Raw genomic sequence first — 17,131 nt, 5'->3', positions numbered from 1 at the left:
CAACATAAACTCAGTCCACAGCCGAGCAGTCCTTCTCTCTCTCCGCAGGTGCCTTCTAGAGCTTTTATTCATGTGCCACATTACTTGGGCAATCTGCCGTTTAGAGTCTGTAAAAAGATGCTGGACATTATCCAAAAGAGTTAAGTCTGTAGACAATATGAACTGTTCCACACAAACACACTGGAAATAAAGCACTGGGGAGATTGACAGGTTTTAGCATTATGTGTGAATAACCTGAGTTAGTACACCAAAATGAGCTATAAACAAAATAAAAGCATGATGTAGGGTGATACATCAGTTCACTTTGATTGATTATATTTGTCATTATCATATGACATGGGATGCAAATCTGAAATTTGTTTGATCAATAGGACGAGTGCTTGGGCCCGGTTTTCTTGTTAAATGGGAGCTTGAGTTTGTGAGAGTTGATCTGGACTATGATGGAGGAATGGTGTCATTCTTGGATCCTGAAACTAACACACATCTACGCACATTCACAAACACCTTCACTGACACAGTCTTTCCATTTTTCTGTAATCTTGATGAACTTAAAGGGGGGGTGAAATGCTCGTTTTCAATCAATATCCTGTTAATCTTGAGTACCTATAGAGTAGTACTGCATCCTTCATAACTCCAAAAAGTCTTTAGTTTTATTATATTCATAAGAGAAAGATAGTCTATACCGATTTTTCCCGGAAAAACACGACTGACTGGTGACATGTGGGCGGAGCTAAAGAATCACGAGTGCAAGTAGGCTTTTGCGTTGAGAGCGTTTGGAAGCTGTGACATTATCGTGAGGACAAAACCATCATCCAAAACAAACCATGGCTAACAGTCAGATTCAGCGTATATTTATGATCCAGAATCAGATCCCGAGGCTGAAACTGAACGAGAGCAGCAGCAGCAACGACTCGCTCCGAGCGGGGCTCGAACCCGGGTCTCAGGCATGGGAGGCGGACGCACTAACAAGGAGGCAGAGATATTTTAAGCAGTTTTACTCACTGCCTGCGGTTCCAATACACGATCGTGACCCTTTTTCGTTGGGATTGCATCATCCTTAAGAAATAAACGATACGCAAATCCGTCGTCAAACTGGGCCTTGTTTGTAAAACAAGCATCTTCGAAATGCAGGGAACAAACACAAACACTTGCACAACTCCGTTGATGCTCTGTAAAAATAAACTCCGTCGACTGGTCCCTTAATGCTGTTTTTTCTTTGGTAATCTGTGCAGGGTTGTCTAGCCCTGGCAACCAAAAACACACTCCTTTTGTGACATTTCGTGACGCTCTCGCTCTGATCAGTGTGCTCAGCCTCTCAGTGCTCTGCTATACGGGAGCGCGCGCTCTTCCAGCAGACGTGCCCTTAGGACCCATATAAGGAAATTCCGCTCCATCTAACGTCACACAGAGCCATACTCGAAAAAAAACTTTCCGAAACTTGTGGCAAACCGGAAGGAGTATTTTTGGAACAGAAATACTCCTTCAAACATACAACTTAATTTTTGAAACTTTGTCCATGTTTAGCATGGGAATCCAACTCTTTAACAGTGTAAAAAACTCAGTATGCATGAAATAGCATTTCAACCCCCCCCCCCCCCCCCCCCCCCCCCTTTAACTATCTAATGATTTTACCAGTTTACAAACAAATACAATACAAACAAAATCACAGAAGCATCATCTGGGGCTACACATAAACCCACACTTTAAAATTAGAGTTAAAATTCTAAGAATTATTTAATTTTTCTCTATTTTTTCTCCTTATAATCTTTCCCAAGTATATAAGGCTTTCAGAATTTGAATAAAAGGGATTTAGAGTTGAACAAACAAGTGAAAAATTATATATTATTTCATTTAATGAATTTATTTAAACTCATTATTCTGAACTTAATGAAAAATCTAAATGTCAATAAAACTTTAAAAAATCAGTGATGAAGATAATAATTATTATTACTTGGAGCCTTTCAGTGAATTCCATTACCGTCATTGTCAGGGCAAAAGCCAACTTCATAATGTTCCAAAAGGCCAATTGGATTCGAGTATTTCAAAGGGCTGTGTAAAAAAAAGTGCTTTAAATAAAGACATTTCAAAGAAGCATTTGCTAAGTGCTTTGTGTAAAACACTTTTCAGAAATTCAGAGTTTCATGTATGGTGCTTTGAGAGGTTTCCTCTGCCGGGGTTTTTATTTTATTTCATTTTTTTATCTTTTTTTGTGAAAAAAAATAACTTTTTTAACATTTTTTTTTTCTGTTTAGGTCTGCTATTTTCTTAGTTTCTTTTGATGATATGAAAATGCATTTTTATACTGCACTTTTTGCATATGATGCATAGAGTATACTGACATTTAGACTTAAGTGTAGTTAGGTGTAGAGGGCAACATCCGTCAAGAATATTACAGTAAATAAAAATTTGTCATTTCTCATTTCATTAATCAATTACTTATTAAACATAAAGTAACCTATTACTAAAATGCCATTTTGTGCATTTGAAAAAATCATAAACAAATTTTTTTTTTTGAATGGTGTCACATGACACTATGTCATAAACTTGCAGACTTACTATTGGTTGATTCATTGGCTGAGGCTGACCGTTTTGTTTATACAAAATATAATTTTTATTCCACAACACTTAGGTGTGATCAGCACTATCTGAAAGCAAAATCTGTCTTAGACCTTGCTAAAAATGTTATGTTGGTCTGTCTGTCAGATCCTCAGTGTTTGTTCATCTGACTCAGAATGAAGTCTTTATACAGTATCTCGTACATGAGTGACTGGTATTGGTTCGGATCATGATTTTGTTTATTATGGGTTGTGAGTTCAATCCACATTGGGACCTTATTTCAGGATTTTTGATATCTGACTAATGGAGTGAAATAACTCTGGGTTTGAACCAAACCCCATATACTGTATGCAAGCTCTTCACCTTACACCTTTTTGAGATAAAATAGGTCACCTAGGATATTCGCGTAAATCTGATGAGAAAGTGTTTTGAGCAGTGTTGGTTGGGTATTTGGTGCTATTTTTATATATTTATTTTTTACATAGCAGGGCTGGAAATTTACAGTGATCTTACAATGCTACATAAAGAACTGGTTTGTTTAGATAAATACAGCATTCCCCTTCAGGAAACTCACACTGCATCCTTTAGTGGACACTATGGAGAATGCCATCATATGTGTGAAAGCACTCCAAATCATGTGAAGTCATTAGCGGCAGCCTGGAAGAAAAAGAGACCAATATTGTCAATGTCAGCGATTATTCGCATTAGATTATTATTATAATAATAATAATTATTATTATCTAATGGAATCAATAAAGTTTCAATAAAGCCGCAATGAGGTATTGGGACTTCTATTCGCGGACACTGATTCTGAAGGGGAATATCTGCATTCAGATGACGGTGATACTGAAAGTGAAAGTATAGCCCTACACCATGCACAAACAGTGAATCATTTGCCCAGTGTAAATGGTCTTTTGCCAAATGTCAAAGGTGTGAACAATGTTTGCAGGGGTCGAAGTGTTCATCACGAAATTATCAGGCGTGTTATTGTTGCGGGGACAAGGCAGGAGATTTTTACCGTGCTAGACATGTACATATTTGTCTTCTGACCGCACCTCTCCGCAATTGAGGCGACAGTATTGTGATGTAGACTTTGTCTAATGCCACTGGGTATGATTTACACAGTTTGTTTACTACTTACTACCTGAACATTCAGTATTGTGCAATATAGCACACAGAAGGTGAGGGAAATTTTTTGAGGGAAAGAAGTGCTGCATTTTATTATTTAAACATGTGACTTTTCATGTAAATTATATAATTCAAGATGGCCACCCCCATATGATATAATATATATATATATATATATATATATATATATATATATATATATATATATATATATATATATATATATATATATATATATATAAAATATGCAACTTAGATGGGAAAATGTAATCCCTACATAAACATTGGGTTATCCTTAATAATTTGACAGAAAGTCAAATCTATCAAAAGTATCTTTTACAAATTTTAAGATATAACCTTTTGGAATTAAGATGTCAAAATCGAACGTTTTAGGAAAAAACCTCTGGCGCCTAAAGGGTTAAAATGCACGTCATTATAAAATGAAGCTTTGCTTTGATATCCGCAGATTCAAGTGACTCATATGCTGTCTGTGTGGGCAAGAAGCACATATATTTAAATCTTGGGGGAGCTGAATGCACTCCTTGCGGTTATTTCTTTGTGAATACATAGTATGCAAATTGCAGAACTGCTGAGAGGGAAAGTAGGAAGGCTGGTTCTTCTTTGCTTCACCTTTTACCTGATACTGTAGACAGTGTTTGCATAACCGTGCTCGCCTCTTGCAGACACTGCATGTTACTGATGCAGTCGCAGTGAGATTTACATCCTAGCATCCATGGTTTGAGTCCTGCTGCTGCTAGTTCAAACTTATGTGCCCTTCAGAAGCTTTCATTCTTCAAGGAAACAACGCCTTGTGGTGCCATCCCAAAGAGATTCAAAATCACTCTCACAGGCCTTTTCCTGGACTGTTCCCAGCTGGTGTAATGACCTTGCAATCTCAATTCAAACAGCTTCATTACTCATTTTCAAAAAACATCTAAAGACTTGTCTTTTTTTGCCAGCACTTGACCTATTAAATAGCACTTACCATTTCTTGTCTATCCTATTCTTGGAAAGAAAAAAATAAAAACTTGACTACGGGTTATGTGGTTGTTTTATTGAGTAGTGCCCTAATGGTTAGAGAGTCGGAGTCGGTTCCGAATTCGAGTCTCTGGCCAGCAGGAATTATAAGTGGGGGGAGTGAATATACAGCACTACAGCACACTGCTCTGCGTATTTTCAATTTGGATAAAAGTGACGTGACATACAGCCAAGTATGGTGACCCATACTCAGAATTTAACTGCTCTGCAGTTAACCCATCCAAAGTGCACACACACTGCAGTGAACATACACACCCCTGGAGCAGTGTACAGCCAATAATGCTGCAGCGCCCAGGGAGCAGTTTTGGGGTTCAGAGCCTTGCTCAAGGGCACCTAAGTCATGGTATTGCCAGCCCAGCCCGAGTATAAATCGCCATATTCGGCTTTGTCACATCACTTTCACTTTTTTCCAAATACAATTCCATGTTGTTTCTAATTTTGTACACAAATAAGAATATGTGTATTATGAGAAAGTGGATGTGCTAGGTATGATGCAGATAGGTAAAGAGCTTTTCTTTTCTGTTCTCTCCAGAGGGATTTCAGTCAGCATTTGCGAGAGCATGTCTAGCTCTCAATGGGATTAAAGTGATGCTTGAATTAAGCAAGCTTAGCTCTCTGAGTTAAATGGGTGTTGTGTGATGCAGTCACAATAATTGGTCCCACCAAGGCTTGACTCTCTCGAGGGATGAGAGTTGAGCCCCTACACTCCATGGTTCGGTTCCCATGGCCACCATTGCAGTGAGGCGGGATCAAGCATGGGGTTGTAAATGGTGCACGAGAGGAGTAGAAAGTTTCCATTCAAGCTCCTCGTTACCTCTCTTAAGTGTAAGTTCAAAGTATATCAAGGGTGTTCTTGTTGCCTTTGATGGCTACACAGATTGTAGCAAGGTGCCCCTCCCAAATGAGTTTGGGTTTTAAGTAGGGTTCCTTAAAAAAAAAAATACAGTATACAGGAAAATGTATATGCAATGAGGCTATAGAGCACACTCATCTCTGAAACACCCTTTAATTTTGTGCAGTTTTCATTATCAGTAGCTCATTAGGAAATAGCACACAGTTTTACGTGGCAGTATACTATATGCTTCAGAAACATAAATCAGTGCATGCCTATCAGTACCATAAAATGATTGCTGTACCTGCTGACCACTGTATATTAATTTTGTAGTTGATAGTGCCAACGTAGAAACACACAGTCCTCTCGTAATTAAAATACCTAAATTATTATGACATGGCATGAACGCACTTCAGCATTCAGCTCATCCAACCCCAATCAAACACATCTGAACAAGCTAATCAAGGTCTTCCAGATTACAGCTACAGGCAGGTGAGTTTGATCAGGGCTGGAGTTGACTTGATCTCCTTCGGTCTTCAAAAATCCATTTTACCGCAATTTCTATTGCATTGACGCTGTTATTTGTGTTAGTTTTGTGTGCCTTGTTGTCCGTGCTTTGTGATGCACCAATTCAGTGCATTTTTCCAACAAGGAAAATTGTGATATTGCAGGTCAGGAGGATGACTGCTCTTGTGTACTGTTCATTGATTGCGGTTTTATTGTGTGTTTGTGGATACTTAAATGCAACAGATGTTACTCCAGGACCAACTGCAGGTGAGAAGATCTGTTAAATTGTTAATGCAGCAATCAGGTAATAAGGTCTTCTGAAAGTAATACTATTAAGGGATGAGTGGTAGGTCTTACAACCCTTGATTTTAAGTGGTTAAACTTAAGGTTTGAGACCCATTGCATAACCCCTGACCCAAACCACACTCCCTGGCCTCCCCCAAAGATCCTCTTAAATCCTTTAGTGGCTGGTTACTGTCTGGTGACAGTAAATCTGACTTGAGTGACGAAAAGGTGCCTTGAAATATGCCTGAACGGTGCAAAGAAGATTACAATTAAATGGTTCCAGAAAGTGCCCCCAACACTTTGAGGAATACTTAAGGACCGTAATGGGGAAATCCATCGTACGGAAAATAACGAACAGCTTAAGATTCAAATTGTGTCCGTTTAAATGAGACCTGGGGAATTTTGAACACTTTCTATATTTGCTGGCTAACTTAAGATCTTTTGATCCCATCCAAGGTTGTTCTGTCAAGTTTTGTTAGTGGTTCGTTCCCATTTTAGCTTTCATCTGTTTGAAGTTTCATTTACATTTTGTAGAAAGCAAATGTCTCTAGTGTGGAGAAAGGTGGTGACGATTATATGGGCCCACCGCTGAGGGGGGGGCCCCAACGATCTCAACCTACTGGCTGAGGCCAGCCTAAAAAGATGCTCAGGACAGTTGACGGGCCACTGCTGTGCATCGTCACGAAAGCTTATCTTTTTCACGTGTTTTTAAGCCTTTTCGATTTAAACATTAAAGCATCCAAACACAAGACGCGGAAAAGCTTAACAGAGTAGCTAGTTACTCGCACGCTGTGTTCAGTGCACACCCAGAGAGAGAGTCACATATCACGGACTGCGACACTGAACCGTGCTCTCTTCTGTGAAGTTCTCCTCGAAGTCCCTCCTGCACATGAACAAACAAATACAAATCGCAGTTTGAACAAACAAAAAGATGTGAAAGAGCCCAATTCAGTACTCATGGTGTTCTTTTTTTCTTCTTTTTTTCTCTTGTGCTGACAAATACATTCAAAATATCAAAATCAACTGCGGGCGGCAGATCCTTTTCCTATTTGGTGCCTAAACTCTGGAATAACCCACCTATCATTGTTTGGGAGGACACACTCTTTACAGTTTAAATCTAGGTTAAAGACCCATCTCTTTAACCTGGCTTGAACATAACATACTAATATGCTTATAATATCCAAATCCGTTAAAGGATTTTTAGGCTGCATTAATTAGGTAAACTGGAACCGGGAACACTTCCCATAACATCCGATGTACTTGCTACATCATTAGAAGAAAGGCATCTACACTAATGTTTCTCTCTTATTCTGAGGTCACCGTGGTCACCAGATCCAGTCTGTATCCAGATTTCTCTAACCTTATTAGTTTTTATGTATTCTGAAGACAGACTCCATACTTTTTTCCAATCAATATGGTCAATCATATTCTTTCAATAAGACCCCACATATTGAGTTAATACAAGTTCCTTTTGAAAAAGTGATCTAATCTTATAGTTACGTGATGAAGGATGTGACAAAGAGCATAGTGTTACAGACACGCCAGGTTCCACCTCCTTCCAATCACAGCGCACTCCCTCACCTGAATACTAATCACTCCCACCTGATCCTCATCCACCTTTAATCACTGCAGCACTACAAATAGTTTGGTTCTGAACCGAGGTCTTTGTGATTATCGTAGTTATTTTTTTTTTAAGTGTAGATGGCTAGAGGTCAAATAGTGAAAATTAATTTATTAAATGTAGAAGAACTTTCTTGTCCTGTATGTCATGGAATCGTCAAAGCTCCTGTTCTATTATCATGTGGTCACAATGTCTGTAAAGAGTGTCTTCAACAGTTGTGGAGAACCAAGGAACTCAGGAGTGTCTTGTCTGCGGCCTGTCCTTTGTCACACCGCAAGCAGAAAGATGGCACAGAGAAGGAAAAAACACACAAAAAACAAGAAGTAGCAAATCCGTTTAAACATGTAAAGGAACTAGAATGAAAGCTGAGCCTTGGACAAGCGTGTTAGCTGAAGTAAAAGCAAAAGCTTACAGCACCTAGTATTCCCCAGGCGCGTTCTCCTCTAAGTCCCTATACTGACCAATTATTGACCAATCATTGAGCGCCGTTGAGCAAGTTCAGCAGCTCAATCTACCAATCACTGAGCTCTGTTGAGCAGGCTGCTTCCTCAACCCACCAATCAGATGGCCGCATTGCTTTGATTGACTGAAGGTGCGCCATGTAAGTGACGAGCGTTAACAATATCATCAGTGGACTGAGATCGGCGATAGCAAAAAATAAGTAAGTCAAGTATATTCTCCAGTATATTCATATAAATGCTTTCTACCTTTTTTTTATTTATTTATTTTTTTTATTTTATTTTTTTTGGATTTACTTGCAGTAATTACAGAGTTATTAACTGTTAAAGTATTAAAGCCATTAAGGGAAAACCTAATCGCCCAACTAACTAATGTTACTAACATGAATCGTAAACTGCAGTAATTCTTGATAGGCTTTGTATTGTTTTACTAAAAAGTAAATTCTTTGGAAATACCCAAGCACAATCAGGGCTGGGCATTAGGACTAACCTACTATCCAAATACAGGTCGATTTTACTTCTGGCTAGTAACACTACTGTCACTTGCCAGTTTGTCCTGTTGGAATTAACTGACTACATTCTGTACATCAAAACAGTTTAGGCTTGTTTTTTCCAGCTATCTAAACTATTTTGTCTCACTTTAACTGATAAGCCATTAACATTCAATAACATGTTAAACCACTGAAAAACAAGACAAGCTAAGTAATAGTAATAACAGTACTGTTACTTGTGTACATGTTTTGCATCTCCTGGTCTTCCAGTGTTTAGTCCCATGTACAGTTTGAAAAGAAGAAACTGATCTGAATCTGTTTCTATTTTATTACAACAGATAAAAAACATGGATTTGGCGGGACACAAGTGCAGTGTATGTGGCAGTAGTTTCTCTGTGAAGTCCAACCTGACTCGGCACATGCAGCTTCATGGTCCAAAGGAATATGTGTGTGAAGTGTGTGGGAAAAGCTCACTGAAACAGCAGCTGAGCAGCCACCAAAAACAGCACCTGTACCCATGCATCCGTCTGTACAGGCAGGGATAGGCCAAGCTGCAGTGTACGGATGCAGCTAAGAGTGTGGCAATCGATCCCAGCAAGGCACTAGACCCCAGCTGTCTGCATTCTGAAAAGGCAGAGGCTGCTGCAAAGGAAGCTGGACGGGAAATGTGGAAAGGCCAGCTAGTTGTCACATTCGGCAAATACAGTATTGTTCAAAATAATAGCAGTACAATGTGACTAACCAGAATAATCAAGGTTTTTCGTATATTTTTTTATTGCTACGTGGCAAACAAGTTACCAGTAGGTTCAGTAGATTCTCAGAAAACAAATGAGACCCAGCATTCATGATATGCACGCTCTTAAGGCTGTGCAATTGGGCAATTAGTTGAATTAGTTGAAAGAGATGTGTTCAAAAAAATAGCAGTGTGGCATTCAATCACTGAGGTCATCAATTTTGTGAAGAAACAGGTGTAAATCAGGTGGCCCCTATTTAAGGATGAAGCCAACACTTGTCGAACATGCATTTGAAAGCTGAGGAAAATGGGTCGTTCAAGACATTGTTCAGAAGAACAGCGTACTTTGATTAAAAAGTTGATTAGAGAGGGGAAAACCTATAAAGAGGTGCAAAAAATGATAGGCTGTTCAGCTAAAATGATCTCCAATGCCTTAAAATGGAGAGCAAAACCAGAGAGACGTGGAAGAAAACGGAAGACAACCATCAAAATGGATAGAAGAATAACCAGAATGGCAAAGGCTCAGCCAATGATCACCTCCAGGATGATCAAAGACAGTCTGGAGTTACCTGTAAGTACTGTGACAGTTAGAAGACGTCTGTGTGAAGCTAATCTATTTTCAAGAATCCCCCGCAAAGTCCCTCTGTTAAAAAAAAGGCATATGCAGAAGAGGTTACAATTTGCCAAAGAACACATCAACTGGCCTAAAGAGAAATGGAGGAACATTTTGTGGACTGATGAGAGTAAAATTGTTCTTTTTGGGTCCAAGGGCCACAGGCAGTTTGTGAGACAACCCCCAAACTCTGAATTCAAGCCACAGTACACAGTGAAGACAGTGAAGCATGGAGGTGCAAGCATCATGATATGGGCATGTTTCTCCTACTATGGTGTTGGGCCTATTTATCGCATACCAGGGATCATGGATCAGTTTGCATATGTTAAAATACTTGAAGAGGTCATGTTGCCCTATGCTGAAGAGGACATGCCCTTGAAATGGTTGTTTCAACAAGACAATGACCCAAAACACACTAGTAAACGGGCAAAGTCTTGGTTCCAAAACAACAAAATTAATGTTATGGAGTGGCCAGCCCAATCTCCAGACCTTAATCCAATTGAGAACTTGTGGGGTGATATCAAAAATCCTGTTTCTGAAGCAAAACCAAGAAATGTGAATGAATTGTGGAATGTTGTTAAAGAATCATGGAGTGGAATAACAGCTGAGAGGTGCCACAAGTTGGTTGACTCCATGCCACACAGATGTCAAGCAGTTTTAAAAAACTGTGGTCATACAACTAAATATTAGTTTAGTGATTCACAGGATTGCTAAATCCCAGAAAAAAAAAATGTTTGTACAAAATAGTTTTGAGTTTGTACAGTCAAAGGTAGACACTGCTATTTTTTTGAACACACCCCTTTCAACTAATTGCCCAATTGCACAGCCTTAAGAGCGTGCATATCATGAATGCTGGGTCTTGTTTGTTTTCTGACAATCTACTGAACCTACTGGTAACTTGTTTGCCACGTAGCAATAAAAAATATACTAAAAACCTTGATTATTCTGGTTAGTCACATTGTACTGCTATTATTTTGAACAATACTGTATGCAGGACAGACTTTCAGGTGGCTGCTTGAAAATGATGTGGGCTGGGTCATATGGCTGCTGTCTGAATATTGCCAGCAGGGTGAGAAGAACGATCTCCTAAAGTGGCAAAAGGAACGATTGCTGCAGTATGCCAGAGAGTTCCCACCTGTCACCTTTCATCTTGACAAACGCTTGGAGGTAACTTTGACCCTTTAACTGAGATTAAATTATTTTTAATTTTGTTTTGTTTATTTAAAAAAAATGTTGTGCATGTGTAAATCAGTTGGGCACATGTAATGCACTTTCAATAGTAAAATCATCAATGTTTTCTCTGCACAAAAGCTTGTGCTTTAGACATGGGAAGTGGTAACAGTGAAATACTTGTGTTTATCTGGTACAGTACAACTTTGTATGCATTTTTCTTCAATTTCTTTATTTTCTGCATGAACAGGAGTCAAGGAAAGACAAAGGAAAGAAGACTGAATCTACCCTTTCTAAGTTCCAGCAGGATCCTGACTATGCCAGTGATGCTGAATTGTTGGCAGCTGCTGGTGATTAACATTTAACAGGCCATAACTCGATTTTTAAAATTCATATAACATTTTCTTACTGATGTATTTCAAACATCTAACTAAAAAACACTGCCGAAATATCACACATTTTATGGCACTGATAATGATATTTCACTTTAATTTTCAGCAGGGTGAGGGATATTATCAAGCTAGCTGCTTGTTGGCATTTAGATAACACATAAAAAAAAAAAAGTTGTAGATGTGATATGTTGGACTTTTTATTATATTACAATATTTTTTTTAACTATTGCTTATATTTTTTGTAGCAGCTCTATACTTAAATGTTTGTATCAAATATCATTTGTGTTCTGTAAAATAAGTTCTGATAACATGGAAAATAGAAACAAACTTTATTTATTTTGATTATGCTTATATTTGTCATTATATTCACATCTTAAGCAATGTGCTCAATACATTTTGTCTGATATTTTCTACAGAGACTGTCCTTGAAGAGTGTGAGGTAGCGGTCGCCACACAGCTGACCACCTTGGGAGAGCTCACACCGGCTGTGAGTCAGGACTCTTCCCTGAGCCTCGGCACATCTCAGGGAAGACCTTCTTCCCCTGTAGACACCTCTGCCTCAGATCCTCAGATCCGAAGCCCTAGCTCCAACTGCCCTGCACCACCAGGTGAATACCTTGAGAAGAAAGGCTTTGGTAGTTATGCCAGGCAAGTGTGTGGGATGAATTACAATTACACCCTGTTGACGGAAGAGCTGTAGTGTTCACATTGTGAAAAGATGAGGCGGGCAGTGAGTAAGACACATAGTGACACAGACAGTGAAGATGAGGAGAGTCATCATGTTCAGCAGTACATTTGGCTGGCACACAGTCCAAAGATTCTGATGAACTTGGCCCCGGCCATCAGAAGCATGTTTCCTGCCATACTATGTGGGAAGTGTGCCATTGACAAAGGCGTGCTTACTCTTCTGAATGACAAGGTCAACAGTGTGTCCATGAACAAAGTCCAGAGACTGCTGCAGCAGGGACATGATGAGTGGTATGTGGAGCGCCGTGACCTGTTCCAGACTCTCCTGTACGAAGCCCACACAGCTGGATCTGCATCGTATCAGAAGAGCATCCTGTCCTTCGTCAAAGCTGCTGGTACTTACACCCCACCCCCCTGACTCCCCTTCCTTGTGCCCGTGTGCTGAGGCGTGCACACATGATCATGGAGATGAAGATGCCTGTGTACACAGCCTCAATCCTCAGTGTGACTGGAGACATCCTCTGCATTGATGGTACAAAAAAGGTATGTGTATTGAATCAATTCGTGAAGTTAAGCAGACTTAATATTTATTTAGTCACTTTAATTAAGTGACTTGAGCCAGCTTATTGTTTTGAATAAGGGACTTTGGCCTCGCTGTTCAGCGTTCAAATGCGATGGATACAAAATGTACATGCACTGTAATTCATTTAAATTATACTGGACAGACAGGTTATTGATAGAAACTATCAAATGAATGTTCTGCTTTGTGTTTTCCAGGTCCTTAGGAATATATATGGTGATGGCCAGGGCACCATGCAGTATGTCACCAGTGTGCTGAACGAGTGGGGCCAGTTCTTGACCACAGTGGTGGTGGCAGCTGGGTCTGAGGGAGGCTACAGACATATGGCCAAAGGTCTGATGGTCCGCTTTGAACGACCTAGGGCTCCTGCAACAACTGTCATATATGCGGATAACAACTGTTGTCGGTAGGTAATAACACATCCATATACCCTGATAAGATTTGTCATTCATTTAATGTAAAAAACAAAGAACGCCAGTCTTTCAGACGAGGACATTATAGCCTTCCTCAAACCTCACCAGATCAGGTCCTACTGTATGTCAGACGGATCACCCGTGGTGTTGAGGTTAAGTGTAATATTAATCCATGTATAATCTAAATGTATAAGAAGCTCAAAACATACTTCACTAAAATTAACTAAGTTGTCACACTACTATATTTCATTTTGGAAATACATCCAATTATTTAAATTTCAAATTTTAAGCGATATAACTGTATAAAATAAATGTGAATGATTGTTACAGGAGACAGGTTCAGCAATTGAGTCCATTACGGAGTTCAATGGACCTGCAGGCCTTGACATTGATGGAATCCACCTGTTCAAATCAGCACAGGCAGTGGATTCTCACTGGGCAACTGCAAGCAAGCATCTTAGTTGTATGCAGGTGGGTAAACATGTTTGTAAAATCTTTCAAACTCACAGACACCATAATAAAGAAGCAATGAATGTTTTATAGGACCCCCTGGCATACAGCTGTATGTGTCCGTGAAGGTGGTGGTGCTGAATGGTACCGCCTGAACAAGTACAATCACTCTGGGTTGCTGGTGGTCATGGCAGGCAGACGTGGTGTATGGACCCGTGGCAGATTCAGCGCCTGAATCAGCAGGCTGAGGTGCTCTTCGGTAAAGAGCATGTCCTCAAGCCCAACTTTGCCGCTCCAATGCCCTACCCTGTTGTATACAAGGACCCAGACAAGGAGGAGCTCCTTGGAGTAGAGTATGCCATGTGCCAGTCAACCAGCTTCATTGCAAAGGATTACTATGCCCAGCAAGGTACACAATCTTGCACTATAACAATATACATACAAACTAAGCAGTCAAATATCTATAAATATCATGCATATTCTATCCATGACAAGTATGTATGATATAGTTCATTTTTATTTTCCATAATATGAAACCAATTAACTGCATTATTGTCATGTTATATTAATTAGTCTACTTTTAGTTGTTGTAACTGCCTAGACACACTGGTGATTAGTACATTACATATTTGCAGTTGAGAAAGAGCAGTCCTGTGAAGAAGAGGAGACGGCTGAACATGCTGGCAGATGAGGGTGTGGACATGGGTGCAGGGTAAGAGGAGGATCCTATGGACACTGTCAGTGACAAACATGTCATCCTCACTCAGTCAGAACAGGTGGAGGAGGAGGACAGTCCTGCTCTGCAGGATGTGCTGATGACCCAGAGCCATCTGCATCTTCCTGGGCTGGAGGAAGTGGAAGCCTTGGCCCTGCTCATTTTAGAACTGTCAGACAACAGTGACCGAAGGTCTGACCTAAGGCTGAAGATTTGCACTGCAGTTGGTGCTCTGCATGAGCATGACAGGTCTGCAGCCAACTTGGTAAAAAGGTATGAGTCAAGGTGGGGTTACACTCTGTTTGGCAGATGCTTGGGAGCTGACACACCTGAGACCAGAGCAGCACAGAAGACAAAGTTTTCCTGGATGAGGTACCCTCAGGCAGCCCAGGTGACTGAAGATAATCGTCTGTTGTACCTCATTATTAAGATGCTGAAAAACCGGCCACCAGCCAGTCGTCTCACCTCCCCCACTAAAATCACCAATGAAATCAAGAGCCAGTATAAAAGGATTGTAGACCGAGTCAGAGACGATCCCATCCTCAACGGTCTCTCCATTCCTCTGCCCAATCTGAATGCCAAGTCCATCTCTACATTCATGGCACGGGAAGAGAAAAAGGCTAACTACAGGGCAAAAGTAATGCCAAAAGTGAAACCCCACCAAAGAGTGGTGTCAGAAGAACCAATGCCAGCAGCTCCTACTCTGCCAGAATCCCTTCCAGCTCCAGATCGACCTCAGGTTCAGTACCAGAGCCTACGTCATGTAGCAGAGAAAAGGCATGGTCAGAAGCGGAGGTAAGTTCAGTTATTCATTTCACAAATATGTGACTTTACTACTATAATACTACTTTATTAAAATGTGAACACGGATGGTTTGAACTTAAACACCACAAACCATGTGACTTGATAGTCATACACATTATTTCTCATGAATTATACTCATTATCGCATGTATGATTTATTTTTGCAGGTTAGATGTGGAAATGCTTTTGAACCGGCCCATTCAACCGAAATCCCCTGTGGCCACGTACATCCCACCCAGAGCGTCAGCAGCACCTGTCCTGGTAGTGGTTCCTGCACAGCCATAGGGACCATCCATGATGCTCTGTAGGGCATCCAGCAGTCAAGGGTTCATACCTTTCGCACCACCTCCTGCGCTAACATCCAGATTAATCAAGCCTCATAAATCCGTGGGGCCTGCCAAGTACCCAGTGTGGTGGGCAGCGTAAGAGGTACACGCCCTCCAAAGACAAGGCTGCTGAAAGTAGCCAAAAAATATTCACCTATTGCCCAGCAACTAGGAAGTCCACCACTTCAGGTTTTGAAGGGGTTGTGTTCAACAGTTTTGAACACTTCAAAAGTGTAGTAGATGAGGAACTAAAAATAAAAAAAACTACATCTGCAACTACATCCCCCAAATCACAATAGCAGATTTCTGGGGTATGGTTTGGACTTGGTTCAGACCTGGATTAGACCTAGTTTAGATTTTGCCCTAATTTGGTCCTGGTTTAGACATGGTGTGGGTTACAGAGATTTACATGTCCTCAACATTACTAACACTTTGTGGGTTACAATGTACTATTTGCCATGTTATTTATATTCTCATTATAAGGCTAAAATATAGTAAGCCATATTTGCTACTATATCTAGCTCCTATACCAATTAGCTGATTCATTATACACCATCTATAAAACACATACCTATTTTCACATAGAAAAAAATGTGTTTTTATTGAATGTAAATAGCTGCTTAACATCGCATACCATTGTACTGCATTGTCTCATCCCCTTGTATATATTGTATGTATATTGTTCAGTGTGTACATGTATAAATCTTATAATAAAAATTCTGTAAATAATAACTTTTAATAATAACTATTTTGCTATATTTTCTGAAAAATTAATTAATGTTAATTATATTCTGTTTACCTTGTTACCTGTGTTATTATTATTGTGTATTTATTTCTGATATGTAGATATATATTGTTGAACAAATAATAATAAAAAAGAATGTTTCCAAATATATTATTCCTCTCACTGCCGTTTTTCCACTTGATTTGTCCACTTCATGTAAAGACTTTCACATGAAACTGTATTGAGTAAAACAGGCTAAATTACTTACCAGTAAGGTAAAGTATTTTTCAAAAATTCAATGTAGGCCCTTTTATGTTTACATTTTACATGCACCCTACAGGGTGAATAGGGCCTACAGAGTGAATAATATCTCAGATATGAGCAAATTACACTTTGTTCAAATAGCCTAATATAGTTTCTAAGATTTTTTTCAGTGATCTTGCAAACATTGTTACTAAAAGTCTCAAGTTTATTTGTAAAGTGCATCCATTCATACTTCAAACAGATATGTGCAAACACATTTGTTAAACTTATTGTTTTTTATTGAAGAATTGTGTTTGTTACATTAAGTGACAGACATCATATTATACGGAAAGTTTTTTTCGAGTA

At 39.6% G+C, this 17,131-nt stretch overlaps 1 protein-coding gene across 1 annotated transcript; it reads left to right on the top strand.

Moving 5' to 3' along the window:
• The first annotated feature begins 11,222 nt into the window (after nt 1-11,222).
• Nucleotides 11,223-16,802, top strand: LOC113117003 (uncharacterized). Its single transcript, XM_026285353.1, has 8 exons — nt 11,223-11,429; nt 11,683-11,782; nt 12,241-13,054; nt 13,289-13,497; nt 13,835-13,975; nt 14,048-14,363; nt 14,590-15,464; nt 15,640-16,802. The coding sequence occupies exons 7-8, from the start codon at nt 14,683-14,685 to the stop codon at nt 15,755-15,757; spliced, it is 900 nt and encodes a 299-aa protein (XP_026141138.1). The 5' UTR covers nt 11,223-11,429; nt 11,683-11,782; nt 12,241-13,054; nt 13,289-13,497; nt 13,835-13,975; nt 14,048-14,363; nt 14,590-14,682; the 3' UTR covers nt 15,758-16,802.
• The last annotated feature ends 329 nt before the right edge of the window (nt 16,803-17,131 follow it).

The sequence above is a fragment of the Carassius auratus genome, chromosome 17, assembly GCF_003368295.1.
Source record: "Carassius auratus strain Wakin chromosome 17, ASM336829v1, whole genome shotgun sequence".
Classification (NCBI taxonomy): Eukaryota; Metazoa; Chordata; class Actinopteri; order Cypriniformes; family Cyprinidae; genus Carassius; species Carassius auratus.
This window is presented reverse-complemented; position numbering and strand designations above follow the sequence as displayed.

Excerpts from the sequence above, each read along its gene's own strand:
- LOC113117003 (XM_026285353.1), top strand. The coding sequence starts at position 14,683 with ATGGACACTGTCAGTGACAAACATGTCATCCTCACTCAGTCAGAACAG. Across the intron at positions 15,465-15,639 it reads AGGCATGGTCAGAAGCGGAG|GTTAGATGTGGAAATGCTTT; the intron begins GTAAGTTCAGTT and ends TTATTTTTGCAG.